This window comes from Narcine bancroftii, chromosome 13 (genome assembly GCF_036971445.1).
Source record: "Narcine bancroftii isolate sNarBan1 chromosome 13, sNarBan1.hap1, whole genome shotgun sequence".
NCBI lineage: Eukaryota > Metazoa > Chordata > Chondrichthyes > Torpediniformes > Narcinidae > Narcine > Narcine bancroftii.
The window spans coordinates 36,020,959-36,047,132 of NC_091481.1; the positions used below are offsets into that span (position 1 = coordinate 36,020,959).

Consider the following 26,174-nt stretch of genomic DNA (forward strand, 5'->3'; position numbering starts at 1 on the left):
AAACATCATGCGAAGAGATGCATTAGAACATTCAGTTACAACTGGAACGGTGGAAGGAAGAAGAAGGAGAGGCAGACAGAATGAAAATGATCGATGGATTAACATCGTGGTTAGAGACAGGAGGCAACAACTACAACTCAGAGTGTAGAGACTGTGATGGATGGAGAGACATGATCGCCCACACTGAACGCCAAGGCACCTAAATCAACCATATACTATGTTCCTTTTCATGTATAACTAGTGTTTATATCTAAAATAGCCTATCATAGGGAAAAAAAATCTGACCTGTCCCAATGACTACTTGTTCTGAGTGTCCAAGCATGGAAGAAAATGAAATGCAGTGTGCTGAGTGGAAAGGGATTGTTTGGGGAAGTGAGGAGAGATATTTGTGTATTTGAATAATCTGCAGTCAGGAACTTCAGGAACACAATGAGAGCCAAATAGCTTTGATTCTTTGCCAGGGGTCTAACAAAAGACTGCTTCTCAGTGGTGAAAGGGTACAGTGGAATCTGAATCCTTTCACTGTTGTCTGGTTTGTCTAACTCTGATTTTATGATCTCTCACTCTCACATGCAGAGTCCTCTAATTTGTACAAATTTCATAGAAGGGAAAATATTTACTCTGAAAATGGACATGAGACATCTGTCTTAATTTAACAGCTGCAAATACAGTCAGGAGTTGGGAAAGCGACATATAAGAAGATGGTGTGTGTGTGTGAACTGGCAGGTTTGTCAGTCGCTCTACTTAAACCACAGCTGAGAAATGAATTGTGCTTGAGGTAGTAGAAAGCCAGTTCACAAGCCTTGCCCTAACTGGCAGTGCAAAAAAAATAGTTTCTACAGCAAATGGCCTCTTGAATGTTTCTAGGGAGAGGGCTGACAGACTCAGCTGCTTTCTTGGAAGTCAATACAAGGCAGGCATTTAGACTCCAGGCATGTTAATGGCACAATCAAGAAATTTTGCCGCTACATGGGCAAGAGAAATGTGCAGGAATTTTGAGCCAATTCCTGCACCGTGATTTATCCTGCAGAGACGTATAAAATTATGAGGGGAATAGACAGAGTAAATGCTGGTAGGCTTTTTCCACTGAGGGTAGGTGAGAAACAAACCAGAGGACATGCGTTCAGTGAAAGGGGAAAAGCTTAGGGGGATCTTCATCACACAGAGAGTGATGTGAGTGTGCGGCGAGCTGCCTACTGATGAGGTGAATGTGGGCTCAAATTTAATACTTAAGAATTTGGACAGCTACATGGATAGGAGTGGTATGGAGGGCTATGGGCTAGGTGCAGGTCATTGGGACTAGGCAGAAAAATGGTTTGGCATAGACTAGAAGGGCCAAAGGGGCTGTAATGTTGTATGATTCTAAATAATAAAGAAACTTTATCTGTCAGTGTGTAAATCAAATGTTTACAATAAATGGCAGCCAAAGGAAGAGTGAAATTGTAAACCTTTTCTGTAATTGGAATGTAAAACCTTTCACTATAGGTGATTTTTGAATGTCAGCATCCAGTCCCAAGCCAACATCCCTCTGATTGAGCCCTTATCTTGTTACTCTCCGATGGCTCCATTGGACAGACCATGTCACCATTTCTCCACCTGTTGCCTAAGATCAAGAGAGCTGATCATGAGGAGCTGTAGCTGTGGCATCAGGAAGGCTGAGGAAAGAAGAGGAGTGTACCTGAGAGGACCATTGGAGCAGAAGAGATGCAGGGATGGATTCATGCTGATTGAGAAATCTTCAGCGGCAGGTCCACTTCTGCCAGTCTCACAAGGATGGCCATGGCAACAAACCTCGAGAGGACAAAGAATCCAGAATCCTGCACCGTCAGATTGACGGTCAAGGACATGAGCGTTGTCTCTGGACCTCTTTGTCAGGAAAGTGTTGATGGAATGCTGCAGATTTGATATGAACGACATCTTCTGTTTCCAGGATGTTGTGGAGAACAGTTACTCTGATGTGATCCTCAAGACCCCTACAGAATGGCAGAGGATGCTCCAGGATTTCCAAGAGAAGGGGAACATGTCTCTACTCATTATTCAAGTTGCAGCCACTCTTCACCCAATGCAGAAGTAACGAATGATAATAGTGCACCTGTTCAACCCACATCTGCTATTAGTGGACGTGCTCACCTTCCTGGGCCTTGCGTCGAGGGAACTGGGACCTGCATGGACTTCAAAGACATGTTTGGAATCTGGATCAGCAAAGAGCAAGTGGTGAAACTGAGGGAGGACAGCAAAGGAGCCATCATCCACACCCCTTTCCCCCCCCCCCGAGGGAACTGTGGGTACCTGGTCTAGGCCAGACAGCAGAGAGTGTGCAGGAATTTAACAAACGTGAACATGTGGCAGCCCAAAGCAGCATGGTCATCTGCAAAAGCTGCATGAAGAAAGACCAAGGACTGTACGGGGATAACAACTGCTGCAACTTGTGTGTGGAAGCTGTAGAACCTGCTCACATTGGGTGGCCATCTACACACAGGTAATACGAGGGCAAATGGCCAGCATCACCACCCCCCCAGCAAAGCCAACATCCTTGCAACCTCGACGACTGCTACACCACCATGAAGAATGTTTACTGAACCATACCATGACCACACTTTGGCAAGTCTGCTCACCTGGCTGTATTTCTACTCCTGGTGTACAAGCAGAGACTGAGGACCACAGCACGTAGTGAAGACTGTGAAAGTGTGATCAAAGGAGGCAGAGGAGCGTCTGCAGGACTGCTTTGAATCGGTGGACTAGAATATATTCAAGAACTCCTCCATAGACTTGAATGAACATGCAATGATGGCATTGACTTCATCAAGACCTGCGTGGACGAGTGTGTGCCCATGCGCATATACTGGGTATTCCCCAACCAGAAGCCCTGGATGAATCAGAATTTGCAACTCGCTGAGGGCAAGAGCAAGGGTGTTAAGACCGGGGATCTAGATCTCTACAAGAAGACCAGGTATGACCTGCGGAAGGCCATCTCTGAATCTAAGTGGCAATTCTAGAAGCTAGAGACAGATACAGGCCAGCTATGCAGGGAGAGGAGACCGTTATAGCCTACAAAACGAGGGTGAACATTATAGATGGCTGTGATGCTTCATTACTCGACGAGCTGAACACCTTCTGTGGCCTCTTGGAGAAGAAGAACCAAACCGTGTCCTCTAGAATCCCTGAAAAGGCTGAGGACCCTGTGATATCTAGTCTCTGAAGGCGACATCAGAACATCATTCAAGAGGGTGATTCCTCGCAAGGTGTCAGGCCCTGACGGCGTACCTGGCAGGGTACTGAAAATCTGCACCAATCAACTAGCTGGAGTGTTCACAGACATTTTCAATCTCTCATTGCTGCAGTCAGAGGTTCCCACCTGCTTCAAAAGGGCATCAATCATCCCGGTGACCAAGAAGAGTAATGTGAGCTGCCTCATCGATTATCACCCAGGAGCACTTCTACTGTGATGAAATGCTTTGAAAGGCTAGTCAAAGCCAGAATTACCACATACCTAAGCAAAGATCTGGATCCTCTGTAATTCACAATCGCTTCACAACAGATACAATATCACTGGCTCTCCACTCAGCTCTGGATCACCTTGAAAACAGCTGCTCTTCATAGACTATAGGTCGGCCTTCAATACCATTATTCCCTCAGTGCTGGTCAAGAAGCTACAAACTCTAGGCCTCTGAATCCCCCTCTGCAACTGGATCCTTGACTTTCTCATTGGAAGACCACAGTCAGTACGAATTGGAAACAACTTCTCATCACTGATTATCCACACAGCCACATCCCAAGGATTCGTGCTTAATCCACTGCTTTACTTGCTATAGACCCATGACTGTGTGGCCAGGCACAATTCCAATGTCATCTACAAGTTTGCAGATGACATCACAGTTGTCGGCAGAATCACAAACGGTAATGAAGAAGTGTATAGGAGAGAAATGGATCATTGAATAGTGTCACACCAACAACTTTGCACTCAATGTTAGCAAAACCAAGAAGACGATTGTGGACTTTAGGAGGAAGTCCGGGGAACACGACCCAGTCCTCATCGAGGGCTTAGTAGCGGAGAGGGTCAAGAAGGTCAAATTCCTGGGTGTCACCATCTCCCAGGATCTGTCCTGGAGCCCCCATGTTGATGCAATCACAAAGATGGCTCGCCAGTGGGTGTATTTTATCTGAGGAGATTTGGTCTGTGACCGAAGACGAAAACCTCTACAGGAGAGTATTCTAACCGGTTGCATCACTGCCTGGTATGGAGGCACCAACTCTCAGGACAAGAATAAACTCTAGAGGGTTGTTAACTCGGCCTGTGACATCACAGGCACCAGACTTCTCTCCATCGAAGATATCTACATATGGTGGAGTCTTAAAAAAGCAGCCTCTATCCTCAAAGACCCCCATCACCCAGGCCATGCCCTCTTCACTCTGCTTCCAACGGGAAGAAAGTATAGGAGCTTTAAGCCGAGCACTCGGTGGCACAAGGACAGCCTTATCCCCACTGGCATCAGATTCCTGAATGATCAACGAACTAAAGTCACCGCCTCAGTTTTTGTGCAGTACTATTTTAATTATATATTTATTGTCCAGATGGTTTATAATATGAATGTTTGCTCTATGATGCTGACACAAAACCCCAAATTTTCTGACTTATTCATGACAGTAAATCCTGATTCTGATAAAGATAGATGGAGGGGAAAAGAGTATTGAGAACGCAGGGAGTCTGAGGAAGGACGGGTAGGTTGGGAGAATGGTCATGGAAATAGCAGATGGAATACAAAATGGGGAAGTGCACGGTCATGCTTTTCAGTTGAAGGAATAAAGGCATGGACTATTTTGTAAATGGGGAGAGAATGCAGAAAGCTGAGATCTAATGGACTTGGGAAGTTGAGTTTGGAGTAAGGAGGGCAAATACACCACAGCATTCATTTTGTGAGGACTAGAATTTTAAAAAAAGCAAGGATGTAATGTAAGACTTTATAAGGCAATGGTAAGACTACATTTGGAGTTTTGAGCCCCATTATCTAAGGAAAGATGTGCAGGTATTGGAGCAGGTCTAGAGGAGGTTTACGAGAATAAACCATGGGCATCCGGATGCTGTGTTCTTCCATCCCCATAAAGAAGGTCTCGAGGCTCTCCACTTCTTCCTTAATAATCAATCCCCTAACCAGTCCCCCTCCACCATCACTCTTCTCCACTTGCCAGAACTTGCACACACCCTCAATGAGTGAGGGCGCATGGATATCGTAGCAGTTGGCGCAACGCTTTTACAGCGCCAGCAGCCCAGGTTCGAATCCTGCGCCATCTGTAATGAATTTGTCCGTCCTCCCCGTGTCTGCGTAGGTTTCCTTTGGGTGTTCCGGCCTCTCCATACCGTTCAAAATATACACCTTCTGTAGGTCATATGGTGTAATTAGGTGGCAGGTATCCTTGGGCTGGAAGGGTCTGTTACCAGCTGGATACCTAAATTTAAAAAGAATTTAGAATTTAAAAATGCAAAAGCATTTAAATAACTTTGACTCATCCCGCAATGTCCAAGTCAAAGGTGTAGCCAAGGGTACCTGTGTGGCTCCCATTTATGTCTGACTTTTTGTTGGATGTCAATAGCAATCTGTTGCAAGGCTTACCTAGGCAAGGCTCTTCAACTCTTTCTCCATTACACTGGTGCTATCTCCTGCACCCATGATGAGTTCATCACCTTTATCCACATTTCTGCCAACTTCCACCCTGACCTCAAATTTACTCGGTCCATCTCTGGCAACTTTCTCGATCTCTCTGTCTCCATTTTGGGAGACAAACTATCTACAAACATCTTTTATAAACCCACCAACTCCCACCTTATCTAAACCCTTTCCAACCCTGTCTCCTGTTAGAATTCTACTCCTTTCTCTCAATTCCTCTGCCACTTCTGCTCCCAGGAGGAGGTCTTCCATTTCAGGACATATGAGATGTCTTTCATAAAACGTGACTTCCCCTCCACTGCTATAAACTCGGCCTTTGCTCGCATCTCCTCTATTTTCGGGTCATCTGCCTTTCCCCTCCTAGATGCAATAAGGAAAAAGTTCCCTTCACCCCACCACCCTTTCCATCCAACGTATTTTTCTTCAGAATTTTTGGCACCTATAATGGGATCCGACCACCAGATTCACATTCTCCTCCCCTCGCTACTTTCCAATGGGATTTCTCCTTCTGTGACTCCCTCATTTTTTCAACCCTTCCTATCAATTGTCCCCTTGGTACCTACCCCTGTGACCACAAGAAGTGCTACATGCGCCCATACCTCCTCCCTCACCACAATTCAGGGCCCCCAGTTAGTCTTTCCAAGTGAAACCACACTTCACTTGTGAATCTGCAGGGGTCATCTTCTGCATCCAGTGCTCCCGATGCAGCCTCCTCTGCATCGGAGAGACTAGACGAGGACTGGGAGATCATTGAGCACCATGGCTCTGTCTGCAGCCACACCAAGGACCTCCCAGTAACCAACCACTTTACTTCCTCACACTGTTGAAACACGGACATGTCGGTCCATGGCTTCATGTACTGCCAAGCTGAGGTGATCAGTGAACTGGAGATACAACATCTTATATTCTCGGCAGTCTCCAACCATGCGGCATGAAGATTGACCTCCAATTTCCATTACCTCCCCCTCCCGGTCTTTTTCCCTCATCCCTCTGTTGCCCTTCCTACAACTCCCCATCCCGTTCCTTTCCTTTTTTTTATCAGAGAGCTTAGCCCTCTCCCTTCTCCATCCTTTAATTCTCTTCTCCCCTCCTATTTGCATCCACCTATTAGCCTCTGCTCTTCTCCCTTCTCCTGTGCCCACCTTTTAATTCAGGCGTCTGCCTGATTTTCGACATTCCTAATGGAGAACTCAGGCCTGAAACATTGCCTGCCTTTTCACTTCCTTTGGATGTTCCATGACCTGCTGAGTATCTCCAGTCCCTTTGTGTCCTGCATTAGGCACCGGCATCTGCAGATTTTTTGGTTTATCCGCTGAAGGAACTCAGTGGATTGAGCAGCGTGTGTGGGAGAAAAAGAATAGTCAAAATGTTTTGGGTCAGTAATTTCAGGATGGAGCCCTTCATTAAGAAGGTTCTGACACAATTATCCTTCTCTTATGGACGCCGAGTTCCTTCAGCAGATTGCTTTTTTGTTCCAGATTCCAGCATCTGCAGCCTTTTGTGTGTCTTCAGTGGGAATTTGTTGGAGAGGAAACACTGTCAATAAATTTTTTTAAAAAAGGTTTGCTTCTGAAAACAAATTGGTGATTGCAATAGAAACCTTCAAGCTGAACACAAAGATAATTTCAAATTTGCTGTATCGCGTAGAAAGTTGGGGAAATATTGAATGAACTTTTATTGAATTTAGCATGTTTAGTTGTATCATGATGTGTTAGTTCAACTGACCAAAAAATGATTTGCCGCTGATTTTCGTTTGTACTCAGCATCTGATGCCTCTAGTGTCAGTGATCAACAATTAGTCAGTCAGCATTGATGGATCCAGTTGCCCTGATACCGCTTTTCCATGGTCGTGATGTCCTGGTGTAACTTTCCCCCAGGTTCGTCACTGACTGCACGAAGATCAGCAGGGAAAAAGTCCAAGTGCGAATGCAGAAAATTAATTTTCAATGACGTGTTGCCCTTCATGGTTTTATATGCTTGAAGTAGACTTAAAATATGACAGGAAATGATAAAAAAAACCCAGGTTATATCTAAAAAATGGTACATGATAGGAAAATTTTGTAATTTTTCATCTTTAGCTGCCAAAAATCCATAGAGTACACCTAAAAGTGTTGAGAAAGCAAATTCTTCATTGTCTGGTGTAAATTGATGAAGCAGCCTTGCTTAACTCCACCTGCAGTGGGTTTGTGTTTGAGTAGATTTGCTGGTGAAAAGGAGCAGTGATAGGTCATTTGGCCCATCTAGTCCGCCCTGCCATTCCACCACAGTGATTTACAATTCTTTTCAACCCCATTCTCCTGTTTTCTCCTCGTAACCTGGTTCCCTCCCTGATCAAGAATGCCATCCACGGCAACGAATTCCACAAACGATCATAACTTACATCATGCAGCAGATGTAAAATAGGCATGCATTTCTGAAGAATGCCAAATCAGAAAAGAATTATTCATAATAAAGGTCTGTGCAAGGTTATAAACAGTGATGAACAGCAGGTGGTGCAGCTCCCTAAGTTTTAATTGGATTTTCCACAGTGAAGATATAGTACGTGCCTGAAATGTTAGTAATATGTCTTTACCTCCTATGGACACTGACACCTGCTGAGTTCCTCCAGCATTTCTATGTTTTTCCTGCAATCACAGTGCTTGCAGACTTTCTTGTTTCGAAACATGTACAATGTCTAAGGCACTGATGAAGCACCAACAGCGTCTCTGTAAAAATCTAGATCTGTTGGCAGGCTCATTGTACTCTCAAGGCCAGCATTGATGCTCTCCTGTCACCAATGTCCCATACCAAGCACTCTGCTTCGAGCTCCATCCAGAAGGACAGAGAAAACGTTTCAAAGATGTTATGAAAAAGGACTTTTCGTGTCATTCAAACTGCTGAAGAAGAAATATGACTTGTCCAATGAGACCTGTTTTTTGTTACCTTCAGTTACAATCCTTTCTTAGGGCCAATTAGGCCCTGAAATGACTCTACCAGGGCTCACTGAAAAGAAGGAACTACTCCATGAAGGAAATGTATATGTTTATTTCTAGAATGTACTTTTTGATGAGTGAGAGCCCAAAGCCAGGATGAGATGGGAATCAGACTTCAGGCACAACAATTGACGAACAACTCTGGTCAGATCTGTGTCAGGGACGTTTATTGGCTACTATCAATACCAGGTATAGATTGGTCCATTATAATTTTCTCCATTAACTGTACCTCACCCCACAGAAATTACACCAGTATAAACCTGAATCAACAGAGATGTGTTGTTTTTTTACATTCTACCTGGTTTGACCTCTGTCACACCCTAACCAAGATCACGAGAGTTCCCTTCCCAGTAGTCCCAGAGGTTCGTCTTCTGTGGAACTTTACCATGGTTGGTAGATCACTAACTAATTCTCAAATTAACTTCACAGAAATTGCCTTATGTGTGGCCAGGAAGTGCATAGAAGTCTGACTCCCATCTTCTCATGGGTGGGTAGTCTTCAGAGATTAATAAGTTCCTAAAAAATCTGGCAGCCTTATTTAGAGTGTATAGATACCTCACTGGCACCATTATAGGGTTACGGTCGCTACTGTCTACTCAGTAGACCTGTAAAGGTTTTAATACTGTGGTGTAATGATAGTGATGGTGGTTACAAGGCAACTAGCAATGCTTTACTGATTGATTATACTTGGATGACACAGAGAAGGAGACACTCAGTATGCAGAGCTGTAATGGAGACTTGCAGCCTCATGTGCTGTTCTTATCAACTTTAAAGTAAAGAACTTTTTCCTTCATCCATGTGTTGTCTGAAGAACTCACACATATAAATACAAGATGAAATGTGGGATTATCGTGTCTCCACGTGTTTCAGTGTTCGCACTGGCAAGATGTTTTTTTTTGTGTTTCATTTTCTTCGTTTTTTTCTCGATTTAATAGGACTTGTTTCGAGGAGAGGGGTTTGGTATGATTGTTGATTGTTAAATACATTTAAAATGACAAATAAAATATTACAAAAAAAGTTTCAAAGTTTTCCTGGGGGGGGCGGTGGGGAATGTTGCATCCTCACTGACCTAAAGGAACCTCGGCAACTCATGGCAACTCAAAGTAGAAAAGGGGCACTTGAGAACAAGCTGAGCACTTCCAGCCTCTATGAGGGGAGCGGGCAAGGCAACAAACATAAACATCAGCATCCCAACCACAACCTGCCCTGTCAAGCACCTCCTGTCTCACAAGGGGCAGGGCCTGGTCCCTGCACTGGATTCTTTGTAACCTTTTAACCCACAGAACTGAAGTGAATGAAATTTGTCTTAAAACCAGTGACATTGCCTAATGTCAACAGCATGGTCAGCGCAATGATGTTACAGTCCGGGTTTGTACGTTCTCCCTGTGTCTCCATGGGCTTTCTCTGGGTGCTCCAGTTTCTTCCCACCCTCAAATAAGTACTGGGATTGTAGGTTGCATTTGTAATCTGCATTTGTGGGGCACAGGCTCATGGCCCGCCTGTTACTGTGCTGTGCATTTAAATTTAAACTTTTATATTGCTGAACTGTCCAAATGGGAGCCTCAGAAGTTTGCGGAAGTTTGGTACGACACCAGAAACTTTGGCAAATTTCTACAGAGGTGTGGTGGAAAGTGACTGTATCTTGGCCTGGTATGGGGAGACAATAACCCTGAGCATAAAGCCCCCCAAAAAGTAGTGCACACAGCCCAGGACATCACAGGCAAAACCCTCCCCACCATCGAGAACATCTACAGGGAATGTTGCTGTTGGAGAGCAGCAGCAATCATCAAAGATGATCAACACTCGCTCTGTTCTCACTGCTGCAGGAAGGAGGTATCAGTGCCAAAAGATTCGCACCACCAGGTTCAGGAACAGCTGCTACCTCTCCACCATCAGACTCCTCAGCCACAAACTAATTTACTTGTGCACTTTATTTTTTTTGTTCTGTGTTGCAGTCAGTTTATTGACATTCGTTATCTGTTTACAGTTCTTAATTTGTTTACATGTTTACTCTGTGTACAGATTTGTTTTGGGTAATTCCTCCTGGCCTGCAGGAGAAAAGAATCGCAGGGTTGTATGTGATGTCGTATGTTCTCTGACAATAAATCTGAAATGTGAAATTCTATAGAAATTTCAAGTCCGTGAGCACAGCCAAATCATAATGGTCATTTTTTCACGTGCATGCATGTGCGCACATAGAAAACATTTGAAAACCTCTGTTTTAATCATATCTCATTGACTCGTTATGCAAATGGTTTCAGAACTCCAAAGGAAATGGGCCAATGACCATTTTTTTCAAGCAAAATATTTCACTAACTATTGGGTCCAGAGCAGTGATTCTCAACCTTCCCACTCATCTCCCACCTTAAGCAATCCCTTTTTAATCACAGAGCATAGGGATTACTTAAAGTGCGATGCGAGTGGAAAGAAAAAGATTGAGAACCACTCAATGGAAAGATCCGCAGGGCTTTGTGGATAGTGGGACTGACTGGATTGGTCTTTCACAGGCCCTGACCCTACCTGGACTGTTCCTATCAATCTGCATTGTATTTTACAAAACAGATGAGAATGTGGAACTTGCTACCACATGGCATAGGTGACAGAGGTGGTCTTGGTATGTTTGAGGGCAGTCATAATCCATGAATTAAGGGATGGAGAGGAATGGCACCTTGGTGGGAGGCAACCTGTATGGAGTATAAATCCTGACACTGACCTGTTCCATGCAATGACCTCACTGTGTTGTACATCCATGTAACTTACTGCAATTCTGTTTGGTAAAGGAGAAACCTATAGAAAGAGTATTATTGAAAGTATAAAAGTGTCGGGAGTGGAATAAAAAGCAAAATTCTGAAAGCTAAAAGCTGCCATCTAAAATCAATGAGAAAAATCATTGTTTGCTAGTACCAATGTGTATGGAGGAGAAGGAAATGGATTCTTAAGCATTTTGCAGCTGTTGTCTTCAAAGCAGGATGTTGGTGAGTTATGGGCTGGGGGGAGAAAATAGGTGAACCAAAGAGGGGCAGAGGTGCCAATATTCAAAGTTAAGAACAATTGTGAAATATTGGATGGAGAAGTCGGTTAAACTGAGAAATCCGTTTTGGAAAGAGGATTAATCACCAGAGCCAGATGAAATACATCCTTGGCTAACAAAAGAAGCAAGGGAGGATATCTGGGAGACTGCGATTGTAATTGTAATGCAGCCCTTCCTGGTAGAAGAGGTGGTGGAAAATTGGGATTTTCCAAAGGGTTCCCACGTTTAAAATGAGAAGATGGAGTCCTTCAGGGGTCCTCAACTTTTTTCTTCCCACTCATATCCCTCTTTGATTGGTAAGGGATTGCTTAAGGTGGGATGTGGGTGGAAAGAAAAAGTTTGAAATCCACTGTTTTACTCGTACCTCATTTATGTGCACGGTTTCAGAACTCCAAAGGAAATGGCCCAGTGACAATTTTCTCCAGCAAAATATTTCAGTAACAATTGGGTCCAGAGCAATGATTCTCAACCTTCCCACTCACCTTAAGCAATCCCTTACTCATCACAGAGCACCGATGGCATAGGGATCGCTTCAAGTGGGATGTGAGAGGGAAGAGAAAGGTGGAGAAGCCCTGTCTTCCTCAGCAGAGGGTCAAGATCCAATGGCAGAGATTCAGAGAGGAGTCGTTGGTCTGGCAGCAGGAACTCCTCACGTTGAAGGCTCCAGACTCAGTGCCGAGAGGTGGGACGGGGCAGGGTGATCCTCGCCTTCCAGCGCCCACAGGGTGCGCTTGTGGGTGCACAGCAGGAAATTCAAGCGGAAAAGGAAATAGTCCCACTGTCTTTGCAAGTTCTTGTCACACTCGACAGACAGCGAGTTTGAAGGGAGGAAGGCGGACAAGGTCTTGTGTCTGTTCAATCCGATGGCCATGCATCCCTCGAGGTGCCTTCGCCTTTGCCCCCTGCTCTTTGCTACTTTGCTGGCCTCGGACACGGACCCAAGCTACCGATTTGAGACCGACACCAATAACATCGCGATGAGCGTCAGCGGTGGCGGCAGGGTGTACGTGGCCACCGACAACTTCTTGTATCAGTTCAACCGGAGCCTGGCGCTGGAGATGTGGGCGAGGACAGGGCCGAGGGTGGACGGGCCTTGCGTGGAAAGGGATAAATGCTGCGTCCCCTGGGAGAAGACCACCAATGTAAACAGGATCCTGGCGGTGGAGGAGCACCAATTTCTTCTCACCTGCGGCACGGTGAGGATCGGCGCCTGCGAGGTGCGCCAGCTGAGCAACATCAGTCACTTCGAAGCGGACAAGACGGGCAGAGTGGCCGCGCAGGACCCCCGAGCTTCCACCGTGGCTTTCATCGTCGAGTTTGAGAAGAGGTCTTACATAGTGACGGCCGTCACGGGCACAGGCGAGGGCAGCAGGTTTATCCCAGAAAGCTGCAAGGGCAATACTAGTTACTACGGGATCTTGAAAACAGAGGTGTCTCCGAGGTCTCTGGAGCTGCCCGAGAACTTTCTGATCGTTGACACCGACGACGGTAAACCGAGCGTCCATTTCAATGATCTCGTCGAGTACCAATTCATACAAGGCTTCCACAAGGGCAATAATATCTACATTTCACTCACTACCAACACCTCCGGGCCACTGGTCCTCGTCGCTAACCTTCCTTCTCTAAAACCCTACGCTCTGGTCAATGTGTCCTGTCGACTGGCTGGGAACGGTGCTCTCCAGGTCTTGTCATCCGCCCTCCTCAGCACCTCCAAGCCCCAGTCCTTCCTGGCTATAGTTTTCTCTCGACCGAAACAGCCCCAGTACAATGCCCTCTGCGTCTACGACTTGGACAAAATCAAGGAGGTACGTTCTCTCCAACACATTACTTAACGCCAGCCTCGTAGCTCACATGCTGATTGAATATTTCCTCGGGGCCGGGGCGCGCCACCGTTTGTCAGATAAAGCGCTCGCTGCTCACTGGAATCTTGGGAACAAGCGAAATAACGTCTAAAAGAGTAAACTCTAGTTAGTCCAGACTTCGGGCTGCAGGAAATAAGTAGCTCACACCCAGAGACCGACAGTCATCGAGTACTCAGCCAGGGGCTCCTCTTGACCCCTTCCCCCCCCCCCCCCCCCCCCCACCCTCTCTCTGTGTCTGGCGTGTGCCATTCCTTGCCTGTCTATGTTTCATCCTTGCTTGTTTCACCAATCCCACGTGGGATCCCTGTCTCACTCTCTCCCTGCTTCTTTCCTGAATTTCAGCTCAAAATGCCATCCATCCTTCCCCCCCATTGACGTTGCTCGACAGCCAGGTGCCTCCAGATTGCATGCAATCTGTTATTGGGACTGCAGCATGTAGGGATTGAGTTGTAAGAAGAGGCTGGAGAGGCTTCTCCCCTCCCCTCCCACCACCACCCCCCCCCCCCCCCACCACCTTGGGGTGACCTCAGAGATCAGGTGAAGTACTATGTCCCAGGTTGAAGTAAAAACACAGAAACTCAGCTGGTCAGGGTCCTTTATATAGCACAGATAAAGACTTTTCAGGCTTGAGCCCTTCATCAAGGTGCGTCAAACAGTCACAGTCCTTCCAAAGGTAGGGGAGTCTACAACTGGAGAGCATCGATGAAAGTTTCACAGAGGGGAAAGATTCAAAGGGATCTGAGAGGCAACTTTCTTTCCACGCAAAAGCTATGAAAGAGGAAGCTAAAGAGGTGGCTATAACTGACACCTATAGGCTGAATGCAGGCAAATGAGATGGGTTGGACGTGCAAACTGGCTGGCGTGGGTGAGTTGGACCTGAAGGCTGTGTAGCTCTGTGATTCTAAGGGATTTAATATATTTAATTCAATGTGGAATAAGAAGCTCGTGCTGAAAATGACAACCACTAGGACAGAGTCAGTAATATTTGCTTCTTCATTTGTGGCGTTGTGAATTTCCTGAGATGTACTCTGCGAGAGAGGAAAGGGGAACTTCCAGTTCTAGATCTGACCAAGGCTGAGAAATTTGCAGGCTAGGATGGGACGAAATAAGGAAGTTTGGAACAGATACCAAGGGTAGCAATATAGCCGAAAACCTGGAGGAAGTGCGGGGGTGGGGGGGAATGAGAAACGGAGACGTGAGGGACATAGTGCATGAACAAATATTGACAGGGGAGAGACAAAGGGGAAACCCCCGATTGTCCATAAATTACAGAGTGAAAGAAAAGAGAAAGAAATGATGTTACTGGTGGACACTAAAATGGCAGTCTTAGTCTGGAGGCAGATGTGTAATTTCTGAAGGAATACTTTGTATTTGTCTTTCTGGAAAAGGGCAAATTGTAGCACGTGTAGCGGCAGGGCATGAAAGCGAGACAGACACAAGGTGAGTACAGTCGATACTGTTAGAAACAGAAGTACCTTCACAGAAATTGCTCCAGACAAAAATTGAGAACAAAGAACATTTATTATACAACAATGCAAAGTTGGCTGCTTCCCCTTACCCTGGGAATACACACATACACTGGGGCTCACCCAGTTTATTTCACTATAGAAGTACCCTCCCCCTTACATTCTTCTGCCCGGCATGAGGCAATCCTGTCTGCCTACGAGCTGTTTCTGTGAACTTGGAGGACCAGGGGATATCCTGTCGTGCCTATCATGTCTTTATTCACACCTTCCTGACTCTCAGGGCTGACTAACTTCTTACATGCAGAACTTGCTAATTCTGTCTAAGGCTAGAAGACCCTTATCTTATTCAGTCTAACATTCTAATATCTATTCTTATCCTATTCATACTGGCTTTATTCATTACACATATATCTATACTAGTCTCCTCATCTTCATATTTTATATCAGTGTTACTCATCTCTCACAATCCTCACTTTTCTTTTAGATCAGTGTTGCTCATCTCTCACAATACTGTGACAGATTATAGATATGTTTTTGGGAGATAAATTGGGGCAGGGCTTTTAGTGTAGGTCACCTACAAACACTTTAAAACATCTTATTTAAAATACTGGAGCTTTGCTGCTAGACATGTTGGAGAGTGCCCAAGAGATTTCACTAATGGATTGTTGTTTACAAAAGGCAACAGGTAAAAGAACTTGTCGGAGTCACAGATTTTCTGTAGGGGAACTTGCTGTTCTAAGAGGATCATGTGGTTTTGTAAGCAGAGAGAGTCAAATAGGCTTTCTCTCTGAGAGAGATCAGTTTTACAGCCAGCAGCAGCAACTGAAACTGGAACAGGACAAGCTGGCAAGCTTGTGGAAAACCCCATTTGGGTTGTGAGTGCTTAGTTCAGCCTGGTCAAAGCCCTTGTGGTTCATGCAAGAGGAGAGGACTGGCTGTCTAATGTTTCACTTGGTATAAGAGAAACAAAAAGGCACTCTGTGGTGACCTGAAAGAAAGAGAACCTTGAGGGGGCAAGTTTCTTTGGCAAGACATTGAAGTGGCTGATTTAAAAAGGAATCAGTTGTGGGTGTCAGTGTACATAAAACCGACAAGAACCTTCCTGAGTGGTATCCATTTACCTTTCAAGCACCAAAGCCTGGTGAACTTTATGAATGTTAAATACTGTGCACAGTATAAGAATTGCCTGCAACCAGTGAACTTGGAGGAATGAGAAGTGAGTTTGGACTGTGAATCAAAGAACCTTTCTGAACTTACACACACATTACATAGAATTAGAAAGTGGTTAAGTTAGGGTAGTTAAGTCAATAGAGATAAGTTAAAGTGTGACTCTATTTTCATGTTTAAAGATCATTAAGAGCAATTTTTGTTTAAGTAACCATTTGTCTTGATGAGTATCAATTGCTGCTGGGTTTCGGAGTTCTCTGGACTCTGGTTTTCTAACTTTATTGACGGTTTGCCCTGCCTTATATAGCCCGCTGGGCCTGGTGGTTTTTCCACTTCTGGCAAAAATGATGTCACTAGTTTGCCGGCTGTGGATAGGCTGGCGTTCCTGCTGGTGCTTGTTGTGGCCGGCAGCTTGTGAAGAAAGCCGATTCAGTCTGCATGGCCCTTGCAGGATTGCCACGTTCAGACCCCCCCGCCCCCCCACCAAACTGGTGATCTGGGCACTGTCCTTGGTTTTGGATGGTATGCCTTTGCAGCGTGTGGCTGGTGGGTTGATTGGCTGGCTAGTGTCTAAATGTGATGGTTCGAGGCAGTCAGTCATAAATACTTCCTCCTTACCGCCGATGTCCAGCATACATATAGCCCCATTATGCCTGACCACTTGGTGTGGCCCCTTGTATGGCTGCTGTAGCAGCCCCCAGTGTGGCCCTCTCTGCACAAAAACATATGTGCACTTTCTCAGGTCCCTGGGGATGAGCGTCTTGGGCTAGCCATGTGCTGAGGGTTGTGTTGGGGCCAGTGTGTCCAGTCATTCTCTCAGTCTCTCGAGGGCCTTTGCTAGTGTTTAGTCTGTTTTTCTGGTGGCGGCCAGGAATTCCCCAGAGATGACCAGTGGTGCTCCATTCACCATTTCAGATGCCGGGGTATTGAAGTCCTCCTTGGGTGTGGTGCGGATTCCCAGGAGGACCGTTGGTAATTGGTCAACCCAGTTTGGACCTTTGAGTTGGGCAATCAGCGCCTCTTTGAGGTGTCTGTGGAACCTCTCCACCAATCCTTTTGCTTGGGGATAATATGTTGTGGTGTGATGGAGTTGGGTTTCCAGGAGGCTGGCTAAAGCCACCCAGAGCCCTGAGATGAATTGTGCACCCCTGTCTGATGTCAGGTGCTCCGGGACTCCAAACCATGTATTTATTAGGGCTCTGGCATAGGCCTCCGTTGAGGTTTCCACCAGTGGGACTGCTTCCGGCCACCTTGTGAGATGGTCAACCATTGTCCACTATCGTCAACAGGTACCATGTCCCCTGTGACACCAGTAGGGGTCCCACAATGTCCATGTGCATGTGGCTGAATCACCATCATGCCGGTTCTAATGGCTGGGAGTGGGGGTGCTTTAACATGTGTCTGTACCTTTGATATGTACCAGTGCATGCAAGTTCTGGCCCATTGGCTGACCTACTTACAGAGGGCATGCCAGACAAAACTGCTGGCTACCATCTTGATGGTGGTCCTGATGGCTGGGTGCACTGGTTATCTCCATGCTGCCGGGACAATGAGGTGAGGGTTGCCTGTTGAAATGTCACAGAGGAGGGTCTGATTGCTGGGGCTGATGCAGAGAGAGATGTGCTCTATATCCATGGTAAACTCGGATATATAGGCCAGGTGCCTTTGCTTCCTGGCTGACCAAGGGTCCGACACTTTATTGAAGGCGAAGGTCAATGGTTTGTAATCCGTGAAGACCTGAATCACCTCCACTCCAGGAAATATCTAAAATGTTGGACCACTAAGAACAATGCCAGGAGTTGCAGTTGAAAGCAGTGTACTTGAGCATGGGAGGTGGGGGGGGGGGGGGGGAACTGGAATCCCTGATAAAGAAGGCCAGAGGTTGACATTGCCCCTGACTCATTGCTCAAGTACACCCCCGTCTGCTATGTTTGATACGTCCGCCATGAGGCCGGTGGGGTGTCTATCCTCGGATTCCCCAGGAGCATTGCGTTGGCCAGAGTATCTTTGGCCTTCTGGAAGGCTTCTGACACTTCCTCGTTCCGCTCAGCCTCTTTTTGCTTCCCTGCCATGAGTGAGAAAAATGGGCGAATGACATGGGCTGCCGCCGATATGAAGCAGTGGTAGAAATTAATCGTAAAGGAAAACTCCTGGAGACCTATCACCGAATGTGGCCTGGTGAAACATCTGACAGCCTCTACCTTTTAGGGCAGAGGTGTCGTCCCGTGTCTATTGATTCTGTGGCTCAGGAAGTTTATTGCCTCTCACCTGAACTGGCATTTGTCTGGGTTGATGGTCAGGCCCAACTCACTGAGGCAGGTGCATAGCTGCCTTATGTGGGCCGCATGTTCTTGGTGGGTACGGCTGGAATGCTGTCCAAGTAAATGAACGCAGTAAATTGATACCAGCCCACCACGTCCATCAATCTCTGGAACGTCAGAGCTGCGTTTTTAACCTGAAAAGTATCCTCAGGATCTCGAACAAACTGAAGGGTGTAATGATGGTGGTTTTAGCAATGTCCTCCAGGTGGACTGGAATTTGGTGATAGCCCTGAGGGGGAAGGTCTGGAAAGTCTTATTATGCACTAACTGCTGCCCTTTTACGTTCACCAACAAGCAATGAGCCCTGGGAAAGTCTGGCCCCAGTAGTGGTTGCGCTGCACTGCTGTCAGGGTGAACATCCACGTGAAGCGGCTGTTCCCAAAGCGAAGTGGGGTGGTGCGGGTGCCAAAGGTTTGGATGTTTGAATTGTTTGCTGCCCTCAAGGCTGGGTGTTGCGAGCTGAGGGTGGCAGGACACTGATCTCGGCCCCGGTGTTGACCAGGAACCGTTGCCCCCAATAAGGAATCCCATATATGGAGAAGGCTGTCTCATTGGGCGGCTGTGGCATTTCCCTGAAACATGCAGAAAGGGCAACATTGATGGGCCTCCAAACCCCACTGTTGGTGATAGAAACAGTACTGCTCAGTGGGGGAATCTGTCAGCCTGCTGGTTATCTGTGGCGATCTAGTCATCCGCTGCACACTAGGCCTTGCAACTTGGTCTACCATGATGCTTGAGTCTCTCTTTGCTCCCCGCAGGATGTCCGCTCAAGCCGCAACCTTCCTGGGATTGCTGAAGTCCTCCTCAGTGAGCAGCAGACAAATATCCTCCAGTAGTCACTCCAGGAAGATCTGCTCAAAGAGCAGGCAAGGCTTGTGGCTATCGGTTAACGCTAACATGAGAGTGGAAGGGTCCCTGTCCCCCAAACCGTCCATGTGCAGCAGTCGGGCTGCATGCTTGCTATTCAAGAGCCCAAAAGTGCAGGTTAATAGCTCTTTGGTGGCCTCATATTTGTTGTGCTTTGGAGGTTGCTGGAAATCAATGACCATGGTGGCTGTGTCCTGGTCAAGTGAGCTCACCACATAGTAATACCTTGTGGCGTCGACTGCGAGCTGTCAAATCTGGAACTGGGCCTCAGCCTGCTTGAACCGTACCAGTGGCTGCAAAGTCCAGAATGTCGGCAGTTTCAGTGAAACTGTGTGGAGTGTTGCTTGTTCCTCCATCACCGGGTCCAAAGTGCTGTTTGGACCAGTCACCAATGTAGCGTGTGCTACAGCAGACTGTGAAAGAAAGTCACTGACACGAGGTGAGTACGGGCAATACCGTTACGAACCCAAAGAACCCCAAAACCCAACAGCAATAGATATTCACCAAGGCAAGTAGTTACTTGTACAAAAATTGTTTTTATTTATCTTTAAACATGAAAACAGAATCAAACTTTAACTTATCTCTATTAACTTAACTAAACCCAACTTAACCCTCTTCTAATTCTTAGTGCACGTGTATGTGATGTGTGTGTAAATTTAAGAAAAGCTCTTTGGTTCACAGTTCAATCTCACTTCTCCTTCTTCCAAGTTCTCTGGTTGCAGGCAATTCTTATACTGTGCACAGAACTTAACATGTATAAAGTTCACCAGGCTTTGGTGCTTGAAAGATTAATGTTTACTGCTCAGGAAGATTCTCATAAGGTTTGCAGAGAGAAATTTGTTGTTCCAGGATTTCCACAACTGAGGTACCACCATTAGTCACCTCAATGATGAAACTTGCCTCATCAGGGTTCTCCAGATGATAACTTCTTTCTTTCAGGCTAACACTGAGTTCCTTTCTGTTCCACTTATTCCAAGAGAAACATCAATCAGATAGCACTTCCAGCCATCCGCTGCTCTGGAGTTTGTTTCAGTTCCAACCAGCTTCTTCTGCTTGTTTCAGCTGTCTCTCTCATCAACTACCAGAAAGCCCATGTGACTCTCTCACTTGCAAAACCCCTGACCTCCAGCAAACAATAGGAGTTAGTCTTCTTGGTCAAGCTGTTGTCTTTAGGTAAACAAAAACCCAGGAGTGACCTTTCTGTGCACTCTATCAAAACCCTTGCCAAGAGCTTTTTACAGCCAGAGCGTCTCCTGCTTTTTGCTTTAATGACGTCATTTCAATGAGCACCTACGTGAAATGTGCACAGCTTTCTCCATAGTTTTTGTAAATTCAGTGAATATGAATTCTTCAATGTTTTAAATAAGATCTGTTTTAAAGTGTGTGAATGTATGTAACCTACTCTAATTTTACTAATTTATCTCCTAAATATTCCATTACAATACTAATTTTATTGACAGTTCACCCTGCAATGACATCACCAGCTTTTCCCGCCAGTGCTCGCTGTTCCCTGGTGTGCTCATTAAGAAAGTCAATTTAGTGAACATGGCCCTTGCAGGATCGCCACATCGCCATCTTGCGCGTTGGAACGCCGTGGGTCGCCACAATGCCCTCCGTAAATTTTGGGACAAATATACTATTTTCCTTTATTTTCCCCTGTGCTCCACAGTTTAAAATTTGTAATCCAATAATTCTATGTGCTTAAAGTGCACATTTCAAATTTTATTCAAGATTATTTGTGCACATTTTGGTTTGACTATGTGGAAATTACAGCATTTTTTATACAGAGTTCCTTCAGTTCAGGGCACCCTAATGTTTGGCTTCACAGGTGTATGTGAGTACTCATTGGTGCAGGTGTAAGAGAGGTCAACTTGCTTCGAAGCTTTTGATCACCTTTGGAGTCTGTAGTTGCCATTTTTCAACTCGAGGACCAGGATTTGTGCCAATGAAAGTCAAAGAAGCCGTTATGAGACTGAAAAAGAAGAATAAAACAGGAAGAGGCATCAACAAAACCTTAGGATGACTAAAATCAACAGTTTAAAACATTATTAAGAAGAGTGTACTGGTGAGCTCTGTAATCGCAAAGGGACTGGTAGACAAAGGAAGTTGTCCACTGTTGAAAAAAAAATCCCCAAATGCCTTCCTGACAGATCAGAAACACTCTTCAGGAGGCAGGAGCGGATGTGTCAGTGTCACAGTGAATAAATCACCAGGCTCAGATAAAATATTTCTCAACCTCTTAAAGGATGGAAGGGAAACAAGGGTAGGGTTTGTTTATAATTTTTCAAGGGATGGAGTGAATGTTCATCCTTTGAGCTACAGAAAACATCTCAAATGCCAATGTATTGGACTTGGGTGCATTATTAACAGCAAACTGCACAGGCACGAAGGGTTGTGTATATCTGAGGATTACTTATTTCTGTGTTGCTGGAGGATGTCTGCTTAAAAATTGATTGCTTGTGGAAATGGAAAGGAAAGGTACTTGACAAAGCGTGCTTTTTTTCTGAGAATGAATCAGTTCAGTGGATCACATTTAATTATACCCAGACACGAAGTCATGGAACACAGAGCAGAAAGAGTGGGTGAAGCATAGCGAACAGTGACCCAATGAAGGGAATTGGTTAGACATAGAGTCAATAAGCCATACAACTTGTGGTCATGATAGTGGTTAGGGCCAAAGATACACATGTCACTGTAAGGAAGGGTTTGGGAAGTTAAATTTAGTTGGCTGCTGGAATCTCAAGTTTAAACCCACAAGTACACAGCATAGATGTTCAGCAAAGTGATCACGCGATCTGCGTTAGCATCGTCGGGCTGAGGCTCAATGCAAACTTGAGGCACAACACGTCATTTTCTCCTAGACAATGACATAAACATTAATTTCTCTAATTCTCTTCCCCCTTCTGATTCCACTGTTTCCACCTCTTGTTTACCTACTCCTACACTTGTACCTTTCACTAATGTTTCTTTCCCCACGTCTCTACCCCCATCTCTCCACCATTCACAAATTTCTGCCCTATACCCCTCCCCCAGCTTCCTTCCAATTTTATATATGTCATTTCACCTCTGGCATCCATCTCAACAAAGGGTTTAGACCCAAAATGTCAACTGACCATTTCTACTATCTGACCTGCTGAGTTCCTTCAGCAATTCTTGGTTTGCACCATACAGTTTAAAGCAGCCTGCTTGAGTGGAACACCAGTCACTATCTACAAAATACACTTCATTTTACTAATTCTGGCCACCCGGACAATATTGCCAACCTGTGCTACTAAGAAGATGGGCAGCGGCTACAAACCATTGTGATCTGGATATATATCATTGGTCTGGCATTATCAATGGGTCGAGGTTCTGGAGCTCAACCTGAAGGACTGCAGTGGTTTGAGTAGGCATCTTACTCCCAGCAGGGTGGCCAGGAATGGGCAAGAACTGCTGGCATTGAAACAAATTGGGAGGGTGGCTGAGAACACAAGGAGAAGTGTAATAAATTTGGCTTCTCTGAACCAGTAAAAAAAAACAGAAATGCTGGAAGAACTCAGCCAGTCGTTCAGCATCTGTGGAAAGGAAAAAAGTTAACATTTCTGGTTAAAGACAATTGGTCAGAACAAAGAGAGAAAAAAAAAGAGTTGAAGGTGTTCTTAAGTAGTACAGGAGGAGGGCAAGGACAATGGGAAGAACAATGGCCTGTAATGGGGGGAAATTATGTGACCACTGAATGGGCCCCTGAAATATTAACACTGTTTCTCTCTCTCCATTATTGCTGCCTGTTCTGGTCATTTTCTCCATGATTAAAATTTCAAACATCTGAAGTCTTACTCATTTGATCTAATTTAAAAAAAATTAGACACATAGCACAGTAACAGGCCATTCTGGCCCTTGAGTCCATACCACCCAAATATCCCAATTAACCTACAACCTCCATACATTTTTTGAAGGGTGGAAGGAAACCAGAGTCCCCAGAGGAAACCCAAGCAGACACAGGGAGAACATACAAACTCCTTACGGACAGTGCCAGATTCGAACTGTTACAGCATTGCACTACTGCCTTCTCGAGTTCCTGACTAAGACTTTCCCCACGGATACTGATGAACTTTCTTGTCTACATGTATTCACTAGATACCAATTGTTCAATCAGAGAATTGTTATCAATTTCAGATGTTACCAATTGAGTATGTTACCACAGTCTGTTGCTGGACTCCCAATTGAGTCAGACAGTAATCTACCATATCCACAACATTCAGCTGGGTAATGGGGCTCAGATCCCAGCAGTCACATCTGCTACAGCAGTGATTCTCAACCTTTCTTTTCCACTCACATCCCACTTTAAGTAATCCCTAGGCCATCGGTGCTCTGTGATTAGGAAGGGGTTGCTTAACATGGTATGTGAGTGGGAAGAGAAGGTTGAGAATCACTGCTCTGGACCCAATTGTTAGTGAAATATTTTGCTTGAGAAGAATTGTCATTGGCCCATTTCCTTTGGAGTTCTGAAACCGTGCACATAACGAGTCAATGAGGGACAATTAAAACCAATGGTTTTCAAACTTTTTCTTCCCATCCATATCCCACCTTAAGCATAAATAGACAAGGAGATATTAAACAATTGATTTTTTGACACTTCAGTTTTGTATCTGCATTTATTAATTTAAATCTAATTTTACAACTTGTTTTTTTTTGTTTCCTTTTTAGAGAAGAAACAACACATTGGATATTAAGCCACTGTTTAATTACCCTGGATTGCTCTCTGTGTCAGCTACATTGGTGCACAACTGGACTGTAGTGTTCCTTGGGACAGAAGATGGACAATTATTTAAGGTCAGGACCAAAATTTCCAGATGAACTACATTTGTCCAATCCTTCCTAAAGTTTCTCCATGTTGTTTTCATTGAACTTTTAAATTTAAAAAAAATTAGATTTACAGCACAGATACTTTGGCCCACGAGTCCGTGATGCCCAAACTGTATACATTATTTAACAATATGCTTGAATTTATTCACAGTCTTGATGAAGATTTTTGGGAGCCAATTTATAAATTGTATTGAGCAATAATTAGCTGACCTCATTGTCCAAACCTGCTGATCTGCTTTATCCAGCATCTGCTGCCCTAATGTTGTCAGTGAAGCAGCAATCGGCTGGGAGAGGGCTAGCACCAGAGAATAGAGCCTGCTGGTTTTGCCCCTCCAGTGAATAGTTAAAAGGGAAAGTCTTGCCAGTGCATCAGTTTGCTAGTGTTGTCATATCAGCAGAGCAATTTGAAGTAAAGGCTGTCGGGATTGACTGTAATACTCAGGGAAAAGCCTACAGTGGTGTTGTCTGCGGAAGGAATGCTTCTTTAGTGAAAATTGATGTGTTTGGGATTTTGTGATCCTTTCACTCATAAGGAATAAACTAAGAAGGCGGATGATTCTTTGCTCATCCTCTGCTGAGCAAAGGACCTCTCTCCTTATGTGCCATGCATTGATGACCTCTTGACCACTTCCTATGGACCTGATGTACTCTATGGATTGAGGGACACCTACCTTCTCTCGCAGACTTTCTCTTATCTAATCCTGAGTGGCTGCATTGGAAAATGTGCCTTGAATGCCAAATGGTCCTTCCTCCTTGGTGTGCTGCCAAGTTTTGGGTATAGACTGAATTTTATCTTGATTATGCCTGGGATTGTCTGATCTTGGAAGCTAAGCAGGCACAGAACTGGTCAGTACTTGTAGGGGAGACCGTCTAGGAACACTAGGTGCTGTAGGTTTCTGTGAGGGGGTGCTGGGCAAAGTGATGACTCTATCTACCTTACAGTAGGCAAAAGTTAAAGGATTTCATGTATATTATATTCTAAATGTAGTATCAGGTGACAATAATGGAACCTTTACCTTGACCTTTAGCCTGATTCCATCAGAAAACAGGCAGATCATGTTTGACATGTAGAACCATAAAACCTTAAACAATTGTAGCACAGAAACAGGCCATCTCGGCGCCTCTAGTCTATGCCAAGCTATTTGTTTTCCCAGTCCCACTGACCTGTTCCCAGCCCATAGCCCTCCATACCTCTCCCATCACGTACCTGTCCAATGTTAAAATTGAGCCTGCAGTTACCACTTCAGCTGGCAGCTCATTCCATAGTCCCACCACTCTCTCACCCTTAACCCATGTCCTCTGGTTTGTACCTCACCTACCCCCAGTGCAAAATGCCTACCTACATTTAATCTATCTATTTTAAATACCTCTATCAAATCTCCCCTCATTCTCTACATTCTGGGGAATAAGGTTCTAACCCAGTGGTTCTCAACCATTTTCTTTCCACTCACCTCCCACTTTAAGTAATCCCTAGGCCATCGGTGTTCTATGATTAGTAAGGGATTGCTCAAGGTGGTGTGTGAGTGGGAAGGGATGGTTGAGAATCACTGCTCCAGACCCAATTGCTACTGAAATATTTTGCTTGAGAAAAATTGTCATTTCCTTTGGAGTTATGAAACCGTGCACATAACGAGCCAATGAGGTACCAATTAAATCAGTGGTTTCAACCTTTTTCTAATTACCACACAATAACCAAAACACTCACAACAAAGGTATGAAATTTACATTTGGGGGATTATGTGTTTGTAATGTCGTGGCAGTCAGCACATAGGCTGCCTTCCTTTCTCCGTGGGCTTCCCTGGTTAGAATGGGATGTACTGTCTCTGCTCTCCCGCTAATTGGGGGGGGGTGGTGGATTAGGAGGATAGGGCAGGGTGGCAAGGCACAGCAATCCACACTACAGTTGTAGTTTAAGTAGAGCTGCCAGACCTTCGAAAAGGTGTTGTATTGTTTCCTTAGGTTGTAGGCAATTTTCTCCAG

At 45.2% G+C, this 26,174-nt stretch overlaps 1 protein-coding gene across 1 annotated transcript in view; it reads left to right on the forward strand.

The window, feature by feature from the left end:
- Window positions 1-12,462: 12,462 nt before the first annotated feature.
- Window positions 12,463-26,174, forward strand: part of plxnc1 (plexin C1) — a 148,205-nt gene continuing 134,493 nt past the window's right edge. The window contains exons 1-2 of the mRNA XM_069908713.1: window positions 12,463-13,471; window positions 24,036-24,161. Of these exons, the coding sequence (XP_069764814.1) occupies window positions 12,530-13,471; window positions 24,036-24,161 (1,068 nt within the window). The 5' untranslated portion in view covers window positions 12,463-12,529. The remainder of the gene's footprint in view (window positions 13,472-24,035; window positions 24,162-26,174) is intronic.